The sequence below is a fragment of the Pezoporus wallicus genome, unplaced genomic scaffold (genome assembly GCF_028554395.1).
Source record: "Pezoporus wallicus isolate ANWC-B61680 ecotype Strahan unplaced genomic scaffold, APGP_CSIRO_Pwel_v1 contig_7505, whole genome shotgun sequence".
NCBI classification, from domain to species: Eukaryota; Metazoa; Chordata; class Aves; order Psittaciformes; family Psittacidae; genus Pezoporus; species Pezoporus wallicus.
In genome coordinates, this window is record NW_026638908.1 from 683,328 (window position 1) to 697,163 (window position 13,836).

General features: G+C 38.2%; 1 protein-coding gene across 4 annotated transcripts in view; it reads right to left on the minus strand.

Annotated features, from left to right (window-relative positions):
• Nucleotides 1-2,102: 2,102 nt before the first annotated feature.
• WASF1 (WASP family member 1) overlaps nt 2,103-13,836 on the minus strand; it is an 88,143-nt gene continuing 76,409 nt past the window's right edge. For 3 of the 4 annotated variants that reach the window (XM_057413236.1, XM_057413233.1, XM_057413234.1), the window contains exons 4-9: nt 9,715-9,868; nt 8,928-9,045; nt 7,973-8,145; nt 5,793-5,972; nt 3,845-4,482; nt 2,103-3,008 (exon numbers count right to left, since the gene is read on the minus strand). In XM_057413236.1, coding sequence (XP_057269219.1) covers nt 2,851-3,008; nt 3,845-4,482; nt 5,793-5,972; nt 7,973-8,145; nt 8,928-9,045; nt 9,715-9,868 — 1,421 coding nt within the window. In that variant the 3' untranslated portion in view covers nt 2,103-2,850. The remainder of the gene's footprint in view (nt 3,009-3,844; nt 4,483-5,792; nt 5,973-7,972; nt 8,146-8,927; nt 9,046-9,714; nt 9,869-13,836) is intronic. The other variant, XM_057413235.1, reaches the window with a different exon arrangement.

The window sequence follows — 13,836 nt, forward strand, 5'->3', positions numbered from 1 at the left end:
CAATAATCTATTACACATCTAATCACAGGCACGAATAGCCCAGCAGCCCTCTGCACAGCATTCCACCAAAAGAGAAGGGCTGTTGGAGACTCCAGTACAAGGGACACAAATCACTGAGACTGCAAATGCATCGCTGGGGGTAGATCTATAAATGCAAATATTCAAATTCACAGTCACCTCTCGCTACTAGTGAATCATGCTACTGCTATCTGGAGACTAGTTGCTATGGCAGAAAGCTGGAGCAGTGGCAGAAGGCCAGGAATCCCGCCTTTCAAATGTTAACTGAATTTAACTCTTGACTTCTCTCAGACAAGGTTCATTACTTCCTGTGACTGTGTCATATTAAATGAGTGCTTTGTCTGCCCTGGGTACTGGTTTGGAAGGGATATTATTAATTGCCAGGCCAGCAAAGCAGGTCAAGAGCAACCATTTGTCAGTAAGGAATTTTTTTCATACCTTTCAAGCCCAGTATGTGATAGCTGCAGTCACATAACGGCCTTTTTGCTTTTTTTCTCTCCCTTCCTTTCTTTTCTTTTGCTGACTTGTCTCCTTTAGACAAGTGATGCCCAGTTCACAGCGCCTGAACGCACTCAGAGCACGCTTGCTGTGCAGGCGTGACGGTGTGCTGAGGAGATCCTCTACCTTGAACAGTTACAGCCTGGACACTGACATGCTGCTCTTTCGTTTGAGTGATAATGCACGCTGCTGTCTGGAGCATCCACCAGGAAAATCAGGGTTTTTTTTAAACTTCAGCAAGGAGCAGGTATAAACATCAATTGAAAAGTGATTTTATGAATGGCAGAACTACCTACAAGCGGAATTCCAGCACAAGCTCTTCTTTCAGCTGCCTAATGTGTAGACCTGGCTCCCTGCTTAAAGGTATCTGCAGGAGTGTGTACTGCGCTTTGGCTTGAAGATCATAATCCTCTACAGCTGCATAAATGAGATCTCCCTCATTGAGTTACTGGGCCAGATTTAGCAGTTTTGGATTGCTGAGATCCAAGGAAACACCTAGACTGAACACCATGAAATATTCCTGCTGTGGTGCTTCTGACATCTTTTCTTTGCCATTATGAGGAGATATTAAGAAGGAAATACACTTGGAAAGTTAACCGAGAATGGCAGAATGAACCACATGGCATTATTGTGAAAACAACTATGGAAGAGAATAGCACATATAGAGAGCTGCTTTCATAGTTATGAAGATGCAGATTCACAAATTTTGACAATGACTTTTCTCCCACAAACACAACAAAGGCATTACTGTTGCAGAGGAAAAAGCCCTGAATACAGTAAGCTATGTACAAGATTATAGTGAAGGCTGAGATGGTGACAGTAAAGTTGGAAGGGTTGCTGTATGGTATTCCTACTCCAGACTGTACCTCTGGAGTTCTGCCCAGTCCCAATAGTAGGTTAATAACCAGATGCCCTTGTAGGGGCTACTATTCTGTAGCCAGTAGAACATTTCATGTTCCACATTCAGAAATCTTCTGACTTTTAACACTTGTTTTCTTCTGTTACACAATTCCATCTTCTAGGCACAAGCTTCAAGGTAAGAGTGCTCTTGCACTCCCACACTTTCCTTCTCAATAGGCTTTTGACTGTGGGCTCAGACTTGGAAGGAATTATTCCAGAGAAGGGAAACACAAAGCCCTGCACAACATGCAGTACTGCTAGACAGCACTTAAAAAATGACTTTGCAGTATCACCCATGTTGTCATCTTTCATTAACCATGATTTTGACTGCTGCTTCTCCCCTTCTCAAGATACACCGACGGTAAAGTTTTTTATAAAAAAACCCCAACCCTAAATTCTGTAAGCCACAAACTACAATTTTTTTTTTTTTTTTGGGGGGGGGGGTGTGTTCTTTTTTTTCTTACAAATCACAGTAAGATTTCTGCTTTTTTTTTTTGTTTTTTTTTTTTGGTAGATACGCATACAGGTATAATGTGATGACAGATGCTTTCTTATTTAATATGGATCCTTGGGTAAGCAAAGAATGTTTGTTGTAACTTTGTAGACCACAGATAAAATCTTTGAAATGCAAGGACCCCCAGGTATACCAGTGAAAAGCAGGCTCCATTGAAAATGCAACAACCAGGAACATTTAAAATGACCCATTTATTAAACCAAACTGTTATTTTAACAGTTACATAAGTTACACAGCATGTTTAAGTCAAAAGATTTCACAAGGAAAAAAAAATTAAACTTTTATTATGCAGGCAAAAATAGTACCACACAATATGTACCTGGGAGGGAAGGAGGGAAGGGAATCTCTAAACATTCAAATAAGGCCATAATTATTTAAAAACAACAATAAAACAATAATAAAACCCCCAAAAGACCCATTTTCCTTTCAGTCTGTTCAGTGCTGCTAACTATATGTACTTCTAGTGTACAGATGTAATCGAGGCAGTGATATCTTGATAGCTAGGTTTAATGCTTTAAAACTCTATCAGAAGTGGAATAAGGCTCATTAGTACATACAGCTGCCCTTGGAATGTCAATCTCAGTTGCCTTCATTAACTTAAAATTCACAAAGTGCACAGTTAAGATATGCCAAAAAATTGAAACTGCTACTCTACCAACAGCTGCCCATGCTTAATACTTAGTGGTCTATTGGAACAAAGTATGTTCTTTCAAAAAAGATGTGTAAGAAAGCCACTGTAAAACATTTAGTTTCAAAGATGCACTAGGAGCTTTTTGTAAACAGAAAAGTAGAAAAACATGGATTAATTATGTAAAGAAAAGAATACAAAAACCACTAGAAATGACCATCAAACTTTCAAAGAACAAGCACCACAATGGACATTAGCATTCGATTTTGCAGAGTACAGCAATGTAATAATTTTACTCTAACCAATCCACTTCATCGAATTCTGAATCATCTTCTGAATCGCTATATTCCACAGCAATGCGTCGAGAAAGTATAGTAGCAACATCATTCTCAATGCGCTCATGTTTAGCTTCTTGTTCACGTTGCTCTTCAACTTTGCGTAGCTGAATACCTGAAGAACATCAAATCACAAACATGTTACTTTCCTCCTTTAGCATTATACAAATATTTAACTCATGATTCACACAACCCTTTGCAAACAAAAATGAAGGCTGTGGACACTGTCCACCTCAAGTTCTCTGTCAAGTTTTGAAAGAGAGGAATGTCAGAACGGCAGTGGCAGACCAGATTGATCAATCCTTTTACTATAATATCCTGTCTCATATTTTCTGTTAAAAATACACCCACATTATCATTTTTTTCACTGCCCTGCACCTGTGCCATTCCCTTACACTGTCAGAGGGGCATCTTGCAACATGAAGACTGCTTTACTACTGCATTGAGACATGTCAAGAATAGATACTTTACAGCTTTAAGTCTTAAACGATTTCTGAATGTCATTTATATGTGCTTGTAATACACTGATATGCGATCAAAATTCCAATGGCAATGGGTCTGTTCTTTTACCTAACAGTCTGTGAGAAACAAGGGTTTTGTCTTTTATGCAATCTGTAGGTTATCAGTAATAGCTGCATTTTTAGGTAAACAGAAATGAAGAGATAATCTAGACAGATCATCTATAAACACATGTACTTTTTTTTTTAAAAATCTAACTTCCACAGAGAACCATTTTTGCATCCAAACTAAACATCTGATAAGCACAACTACAAACTGGAAAAATCTATCTACTTGGCAATTCACATGCTGTAGAGAATAGAAAGCAGAAACAGACTTAAGATGCATTCCTCTAACTTCTTACACATGTGAAATATTCCATCTCTCAAAGCTAATGTGTACTTAGCAAGTGGCTGAGACCATTCCTTTTGCCCCTTAATAGCCAAACCTTACCTTTCCGTATTGCTTCCAGCAGAACACTTCTAGCATCACTGATTACAGGAAGAGTTGAAGGATGGCGTTTGGGTTCAGGTGCAGGAATCACTTGGGATGGTGGAGATGGGGGCATTAAGGGGGCATGAGGGCCAGGGACAATGGTTGTAGGAGGAGGGTGCAGAACAGGAGGAGGATGAGAAAGGGCTGCAACTGTGACAGGAGAAGAGGGTCGAATGCCAGGAGGCGGCAAGGGAGGAGGTGGTGGTGGTGGAGGCAGTCCCTGTACTTCAGCTTGTGGAGGACCTGGGTGAACTGGTACAGTTTCACACACCTGGGCAGCTCTAGTGACAGGAGGAGAGGGTTGTGCTAGGGGAGGAGCAATTGGAGGTGGCGCTGGATGTAGGACTCCAGGAGCTATCTGGAGAGGAGCTGGTGGAGGTGGCACAGCTGGGGCCTGCAGAGCAGCTGTGGGAGGAGGTGGAGGAGGTGGAACTGGGGGTGGAGGGGTGGAAGTCATTGCAGCTCTTAGTGAAGAAGTTGACAAAGCAGATGGAAGAGGTGGTGGCGGTGGAGGAGGAGGAGTGGGGCTCACAAACACTGGTGTTCTGCCTGCTGCTGGTGACTGAGGACGATTTTCTACCAAGCCAGTCGTAGAACTGAAACACAGAACAACAGGACAGTTATTAGATCTGGAGACTGTAAAAAAATTACAGAAACAAAACCAACAAAGTAGTAGATTCACTTCTGCAACTTAAGAATATTAAATGCTGGGCATTAAAGAGCATTACATACTCTTGTTGTTGATGATTTCAAGGTATTTATAACATAGAGAAGGAAATCTAACTCTCAGTATGAAATATACATCAATCTTCCACCAGGCCTTTGCTCAAATTCAGCTATTAACTGAGTTAAGCTCTTATGCAAACCTGCATCTTTACCAAAGGTTTCCTATACTAGTGTAATTCCCTCCTCCCATCTCTAAGTAAGTCCAAATAATTTTTCTGAAGTAAGGGAACTGCTGGTTGGTTAACTGCTTTGATTCACAGAACTTTAAGAACAGTACAGGCAATGAGGATGAGTTACATCAAAATACGTATGTTAAGGTTTGATGACAATATGAGTGAGGCTAATATCAAAGGTCACCGATTCTATGTACAGACAGGTATACTTATATGCTAGATACTCATAGTGCAATGAGCAGGTAAATTGAATAAAACAAAAGGGAACAGGAGAATTATTTTCTTGAAAGACCACTAAAAGATTTCTTTCAGCTGCTGTGGAAAATTAATCTAAAGAGTTATGCATTTCTGTGTATAATCTTCTGAACAGTAAAAAGACATTCTTTCTAACACATCTTGCTGATTGCAACAACCATGTCTGAATTAACTGTCCCCTACTCTGAGCTTTAAGTACCTGACCATAAAGTAAAATTTTGGGTATAAAACAACACGGGAGTGACAATCAGAGCCTCAGTCTAGAAAATACTTTAACTATGTATCCACTCCTGGAAAGGCACAGAGAAATAAAAAAATAAGAACATTAAGGGGAATTAAAAAAACAAAAAGGGCATTTGCAATTTAGTAAATATGATAAATATACAGTTTTGACAGCTGTCTTACAGCCATATATGCTTCCTTTCATGTAGGCTGAAACACAAATCTGTTGTACAAATTTCAGATTTTCAATTCAAAAATACCAAAGCTATATCCTGAGATTCTAACATCTTTCACAGAAATATTTTCCATGCATATAGCTCAGAAGGTGACACAGTCTCAATATTAATGGCAAGGTCTCCACAATGGCACCCTAGGGGGTTTAGATGCTAACCTTTCTCTCCAACTCCTATATGGGCCTGCAGCTGCCCGTGTATCAGGGCTGTCAACTGACTGCCCCCAGGACGCGTGTCCTGCCTGAGCTGCATGGGAGGTGGTGGAAAACTAAAACTCCCCAATAAATCTGCACGTACCTAACGCAAGGTGGCACAGGTTTCACATCTCCTGCTCCATGCATCGGGGGTGGCGGTGGTGGTTCATGTGGTCTGACCAACACTCGCTCCTCGGCTCTGTTCAGAAGTTCAGTCATCTGGCTGTACGGTAATGCAGAAAGTGAATATGATCCATCCATATGGTCCACATATGCTTGAGATCTGTAGGAAAACAGTGAGAAATGACCCAACGTAACCTTTAGTAAAAGCAAGTATTAGGACCCTGAGCTACTGTTCAATACTTCAGTTTGATTTCTGTATTCACGTATCTTCTCTGCATCAATGCTGCATATTGTACTTCATGGCTTTTTAATAATTTATCCCACTTTCTATGCTATTGCTTCTAGCAGCTTCAAGAGTTTAATGATTTTGACAGGTATATCACACAACTTCTATAGTATGCGTGTGATCTTAATTAGTCACACTATTTTGAGTTAAATAAATAGAGCAATACAATCAGAAGTATACATATACCAGAATCTATTATGAAACAGACATTATACTCATTAATTGTTTCTTCTCCTTGATCCCTATATATATGCAACTATATTCTTTTGTAACATTCATGAAACACTCATCAATGTTAGAACGGTAAAATTAACAACTGAATAATTACCTGAACTCATTACTTCAAGACCTAATACTTTATAGCTATGCAATGAATATAAGAAAGATAATCTAAATATCTATTATTGAATAGTAGTAGCAAATAAAGATGATTTAACTTTCTTGTTAATGACAACTTTTGAAACATGTCAAGTCCTGATCAGTGAGGAAATTCTCAAGTATGCAAAGATTTCAAAAAGATTTCTCTTTGCAAAAAGTAAAGTAATACTCTACATTTCCATACACTGCCACCACCGTAGTATCTAGGTCTATTAAATTTTTCAGGGGTGAAAAACCATGGCGCTGTTTTGTATCTGAACAACCTGCTCTGCACATGTAGTACACTACAGCCTAAGTGCATAAGTACTGAGATAATCAAGTTTTCAGACAGGGTCCTGGACATAAAAGGAATCCTGCAACAAGTATGGGGAATCTGCAACATGTATGTATCCTGCAACACTATATATGGAATTTGATGTACAACGCAACAGAAGGACAGGGGGAAAGCATATGTTTCTGCCAACAGTGTGACATAGCAGCTTACAAAGATAAGACACTATAAAGTTGTTTCCATTAAAATGCTTGTAACCGCAACTTGAGTTGTACCCTATTGAGCGAAATGCAGTGAGACCATTTCACTTTCTGAATTGAGCCAAGTTTTCTATAAGCAGGTTTTCCCATTTTTCAGACAGCAAACCTAGAGTTATCATAATTATCCACTGTCACTATTAAGTTAGTTTGAAGACCTTACAAAGCTAAATGAAATACTTTCTTAGGGTGCACTTTTGGCCAGCAAAGGATAAGGGAAAAATACAACTTTTTTGGAGGACAATGAATACTTTGGAATTAAAAAAAAACAAACAACAAAAACCCAAAACCAACCAACCAACCCTCAGAAACATACCCCTAAGACTCCTGTATTACTTGTCAGCCCTCTTTCCTATCAGACATTTCTTGGCTGGTAAAATGGACTTGGTTTTGCACAAACACCAGAAGCATAAACACAGCAGGTGTTTACCATGTGAAATGCTACTTTTAACCACCAGCAAATATGTGCTGTGAAATGAGACTCCAACAGGTTGGATTCTGTAATAGACTATAAGCAGAAATGTCAATCAAATCTTGGATTTGTTCAAGAGTAAAGAGAAGCGCAGCATTCTCATTTGAGTTCCAAGAAGACGTTTGTTCACATCACACCCACCATATAGTCTTGGCAGTGTCTGCTGCACTAAAATCAAGAGACTGGAATAACAGGCATTTTGTAGGTCAAGACATGAATGTAGTGACACACATGGGTGCAAGATTGCAACAGTGACACTATACCTTCTTCAAAATGCAGACAACACATCCTCAAGGATACAATGAATTCCAAGAATACACACTGCTATTAAAAATAACAAGATAGTAACTACTGAGGTTTGACTGAGCTAAATCAATGATTTCCAGTACATCTCAAGAATAGCAGTAACATCTCATCATTTACCATTTTTCAGACTTGTTCACCATGCTGTATGAATATCTGTACTTAATAAAGGACAGAAATAATAAAAAGGGACCTTGATTCAAAATGTGAAGCTGGGCCATTAACAACTTCAGTGTGCTTATGTAAGAGGTTAGCATCGTCTTCTGCAAGCTCCGGGCCTTGGGCTAACTTCTGCCACTCTCTCCGTCTGTCATGAGGTGCCCGTGGCACTTTTTCTGGTTCATGAGGGCGATCCAGATTTTTCTGCTGTAGGAGAGTTGTGCAAACAAAACTGACAGCTAAGACAGTGCTTTCTGATTAGCCACATTTAAACATTTGCTTCAAAATAATGAAAACCAATCCCAATTCAAGTGCAAGAAAAATTTACTTTCAGTCTAAATATATGTAAAGCAAAATGACTTGTAAAAAACTTCAGTGTAGTGGAAAATTAGCTGAATAATACAGAGAAAAATAACTGTATAGGTAGGGTTTTATTCTAAGTCTGAAAGAATAAATCTGACACATTTACTGTCTCTATGTATGAAATGTACATAATAATGGCAGAACAAGAAAGTAGATTCCCTTTGCAAAAGTGTTTGTATGATTTTCAAAAAATATAAACATATTGCTCAATTCCTATTATTTTTTTAGAGGAAACATACCTATTAGAATGTTGTTCAAGATTTTTCACCTGTAAGATTTTCAGAATTTTGCATTATAAAAAAAGGTTCCACTGAAATTCTTTATTTTTGCTGTATTCCTCTTTTTTTTCCTCCTTTCTGAGCCATTGCTAGAAAACTTAAAAGTTTTGGCAAGCCTGATGTTAGTTACATTAGGACAGCATGAAAGCTCTAGGCCCCTCTATATTATTTTACTAAATATTTATTTCTTAAAGTTGACAGAATTGAATACAAGTAGTTTTCTTAGAATGAAGATGACTCTGTGAAGTTTGGATTGTTATTAATTGCATAACCAAAAAAGTGTTACATGTGCAAGCAAACCCTTTCAAGGAAGAAACACCAGAAGCTATAGAAAACTAACATACGTACCTTCTGCTTCCTCTTTTCTTTTCTTTTGTCCTCAGTGTCCTGCAGCATTTTTTCCTTCCACAGATCAAAGAAGTATGAAGGATTTGTATAAAACTTCAAACCCTCTTTTCCATCGTCCCTGAAATACAGTGATGCAAACACAGCATATTATTTATTGGACAACACATGAATCCAAACATTAGGGAAAGGCCTAGTATCTCAGACCCTGAAATATTTTACTGAAGAACAGTAAAAAGATGAACATTGACCTCCTGCGCCATTATTCTTTACTAGCTTTCCCTCTATTCAAGGTCCTGATTTTAGAAAAGTAACTTTAATGTAACCTGCAGATGAAAAGCGTATCGTGAAGCAGAGAACTCCCATTCCAGTGACTCAAATCTTGCTCTTAAGACAATGAGTGAATTTGTGCGGCTGCTCTGGTTCCAACTAATGATTTAAATTGACTTTGGGACAGCAAACAACATTTCCATTAAAGAGCTTTCTTTCTATATGCTTAACTGCTTATTTTCTTTGCTTTGCATCCAAGAGCATTACACAGCTCAATAAATACAGGCAATAAAAATGTCTTTTTCTTACCATCGTTATGCTGGGGTGAAGTCTGAGTAAAGTAAAGTTTTAATGCTTATAATGTCTTCTGCTGCCCGTATTCCTCCAGCACCTTTACAGTTTTCCAGCCTGCTCCTTAAATATTCAAGTGCTAATCAACATGAGCAATGTGCCTGGATATAGCATCTCTATTACATAAAATAAGCTAGAAATTAGTTTAGATTCATTTTATTTTACTAACCTGTAAGGAGTGAGAATGTTAAGCGGAGGAGGCTGTTCACAAATGTCATAAGTTTCTTGCAAAGGAATAGGCAGAGTTTTCCGGTCAAACAGCTGTTGATCTTGAATTGTGGAACTCCGGAAAGCCTTCCTCATTGTAATGTCCTGCAGTGACACTGAAAGGGCACATTGCCGTTTAAAAAAAAATAATCATAAATGGCTTATTATTTGGATTAATCTGGAACTGCATAATACTGACTGGAATATAAATATTAAGCATTGCTACTAGTATCCTTCAAATTTTACAGCAGATATAAATTCATCTAGCACCAGTATCAGGGTTATTTTACATTATCCTCCATTTAGCTTCATAGGAAATTTCTGCTTACATGGATAGGTATCAGAGCTCTGTCTCCCCAAAGTAGTTCAACAAATTGCTTGCTGTAGCTATAAAATATTATTCTGTAGTTCAGAAGTACCTAACAACATTTACTAATTCCTTTTCACAATTCTTTTGGTACTAAAATGTTACTCTCTATCTTTAGGTATAGATTTTACCTTTACGCTACCAGCAAGCCAAACTTTGCATTCCTTACACGTGGGTAGCAGTTCCACTGATGGCCCACTGAGATGTCAAACCAGCAGATCACTTAAGCTTATGCTACTGCTATCAGTGAGTTTGAATGGGATGTGATAATGTGTTCCGATACATGAAACGAGTCAAACGCTGGTTTTAATCAGACTCTTTAATCAAGATGAGTCTTCTCTGTTCAATTCAGGTGAGACACTTTGAGTTTTTAAGCACAGTAGTTAGGAGTATTTTTATGTTTATTTTATACAAACAGGCTGGTAGTAGTGCCACTTTATTCAAGATGAGAGGACATCCCCTCTCTCCCATATCACTGGGGCCTTCATCAACAATTTTTTAAGAGAGTGCATCTGTTTAAGCTGAAAGCTGCATTTTACTCTGGTTCCCATAACATACACATGTACACACAGAGCTAGATTTCTACTGTATGATCACAAAGCAGCAGAAGGCAGGATTTTTTCCAGAGGGCTTGCATTACATGGAATGTTCTGTCTTCTTACCTAAGCATATTGGCAGCATCATTTGTGAGGCTAAAGATGGGATTTATTTGATTTTCAGCTTTTGAAGTTTATTACTGTTGGCAAGGTTTTGTGTTTATGGAGAAGTTTCCTCCTTTTTACCCTAAGGTTCTGTTTCATTACAGTGTCTTTCATTCTTTTTAATACCTTTAATTAGCTTATCAGCAGTCTTTTTAAGTATGTGAAAGAAGTATTGTATATGAATGTCAGCCAGAACTCTCAATTTCTCCAGGTATTTTTGCACCCATAAATAACCCTACATATTTAGTACCTGTCATGAAGTATAGGTTATTCACAACTAGAAGAAGCAGTTTTTACCTCATCTAAAACCCTAGTCTTAGATTCTTTTGTACTTCAGCTGTTTTACCTGCAGGTTGTTGGTTTTACAAATCTTACCAAATGTACTTGTTCAGAGTTGCTTGGTAATCTTGCAAGTCTTTAAAGCGACTGTCACTTACTAGAGACTATGCCAACAAAAATGAAAGTTAGTATACTTCTCTTTGAACCTGTGTGCATTCTTAAGGCAATGAGGCAAATGAAATGTACTCCAATAAATACAGTTGTTTTAATATTAAAATGCTCACAGAGTATGTGTCACCGTATTACTGAGACCTACATTGTTCTATTAACTCTTTATTAGCAGTCCTTAATCTCTTCAGGGTGGTGAGGCACTGGAACAGGTTGCCCAGAGAAACTGTGGCTGCCCCATCCCTGGAGGTGTTCAAGGCCGGGTTGAATGAGGCTTTGAGCAACCTGGTCTAGTGGAAGGCATCCCTGCCCATGGTAGGGGGGTTGGGACAAGATATCTTTAAGGTGTCTTCCAACCCAAACCATTCCATGACTCAAACAGAGCCAGTCTAATTCATAATATCCATTTTCTTGTTTAAATCTCCACTTTCTGAAAGCATATACAAGGAGAGTAACACACCTGAGGATAATCAACCAACTCCCAACAGTAAGTGTAGATCACTTTCTTTCTAAAGCTAAGCTACAAAGAAAAGGTCTTCACAGAAAACATATGCTGTAGAATTTCAAACAGCTAACAGAATTTGCTGCACTGATATCTAAACACCAGTATTCACTGAAAAGCATGCCATTATTTCAAAACAACTGACAACATTAGGACAACATTGCTAAGGAAGTGAGAGGACATGGCACAAGCCATACTGCGAATCATGATACTGATATAACTCACATACACACAGGGATCAGGTAAATCCCATGCTGCAAGCACAATGTAATCCTGGGCTGTGAATGGTTTGGCTTACAAAGCCATTTGTTTAACTTGCCAGCTGGCTGAGAAACAGAAGCCCTCTGTGGCTTGCCACCTCAGGGGGCAATGTATGTGAAAACCTGGCTGGTCATCCAGCCACTCAGCTTTGGCTCACTGACAACCTGGCACAGCAAGAGGACAAACTGGATGTAGGAATTCAGGTGTGAGAAGAGACAAGACACTGAAGGAGGAGCTGTAAATGCTGCAGGCATTTGACTTGATGCTGACACATTTAAGCTTCCAGTTGCCTAATTCCTAACTAGCACCAAAACCTTTGTATAGTCCAAGATTCTAAATTTCATACGATACTTTTTCCTGAAAGTCCATCTGCTACACCACTTGGGTTTACTGCAATGAATGAAAAATGGAGTGATGTGATTTCCTTAAATGTTAAGACGTTCACAATTTAAGTTAAAAACTAATTCGACAAACTGAATAAATGCCATTTTATCTTTCCTGTGTCTGTTGTTTGGATTGTACAAAAAGACCTATTATATCAGCCAGTCCAACTTTCTGTACACAGCAATATTTTCTACATAATTAAAAATTATTTCTGTCTCTCTGTCAGAAAGCTAAACTACCAACCTTTTGTATATTTGGTTTTGAAAAAATCTGCCAGTATGCTTTCATTTGTAATCAGCAGTGAACTGGGAAAAAAAAATCCTTAAATTGCATGCTACAATAACTGGGTTTCTTTTGCCTGAACTACAAATTAAATTAAAGAGCACATCTGTAGTATATATATATAATAACATTTTACTTCCCGTTAAACCTCTCATTAAACTGCAACCCAATTGTAGTAAAAGTCAGGAATGGAGCACATCAGCATACTGACAGAAAGTAGCTACTTTTACATTTCAAGGATATTAAAAATTACATTAATTTTGCCTCATCAGATGAAAAAAAACTGTTAATAGATTTTTTTTTAAATTCTTTTAAACTCACTCCAATGTACAATTTATGAAGAGGTTCTAGGCCGAAAATTACAGTTCTCCTAAAGATGGCAAATGAAGAAATAATGTATATTCCTTTTAAAATGAAGAGCTCTCAACACTTCGCTGTCAGAATTTCATCCTGACAAGTTTTAAGACCATGACATCTTGAATGCCACAGCTATGACTCCTTGCAGAACTGAATGACTACAGGAAATGATATACAAGTCAATGGACTCAGTTGTCCACAGTTCCCTTTCTCTGTTCAAAATTTTGCCCAGCAATTTAAAAAGTGCAGGGAAGGAAGAATGACACTATCAAATTAGCAACTTTGTCATAAGATTCCAATTAAAGGTAATTAACTGGGGGGTTGTTTGAAAATTCTCTTCAGATAAAGATTTCAGTTCCTGCAGATGCTGTAATCTTGAAGTCTGATTTCCACATTATATATTTTCTTTTTTTAACGATTATCCACTTCAACAATGCCTACAAGTACACACATATTATGTTGCCCTGCCTGATTGCTCCAGGTTTAATAGTAGCGCTAAGCAGAGAGTCTTATTTTGCTGGAACCACTCCCCTTTTAGGTTGTCCCTAACACAAGAAATTAAAATTTTCTGAAATATCTATTTATAAAAATCCAAACCAGCTCAAGTACTCTTTGGATAGAGAATGTGTGTACCTTAATTACAGGTAAACAAAGAGAGGACGTAAATGTTAGAGCAATAATTTTAAGAGGACTCAGAAGCTGCTTTAGATGCAGCACATAGAACCAGAGAGGCCAGAGCAGCCCATTAGGGGAGATGTAAATCACCCAGCTGCACCAAGCAGT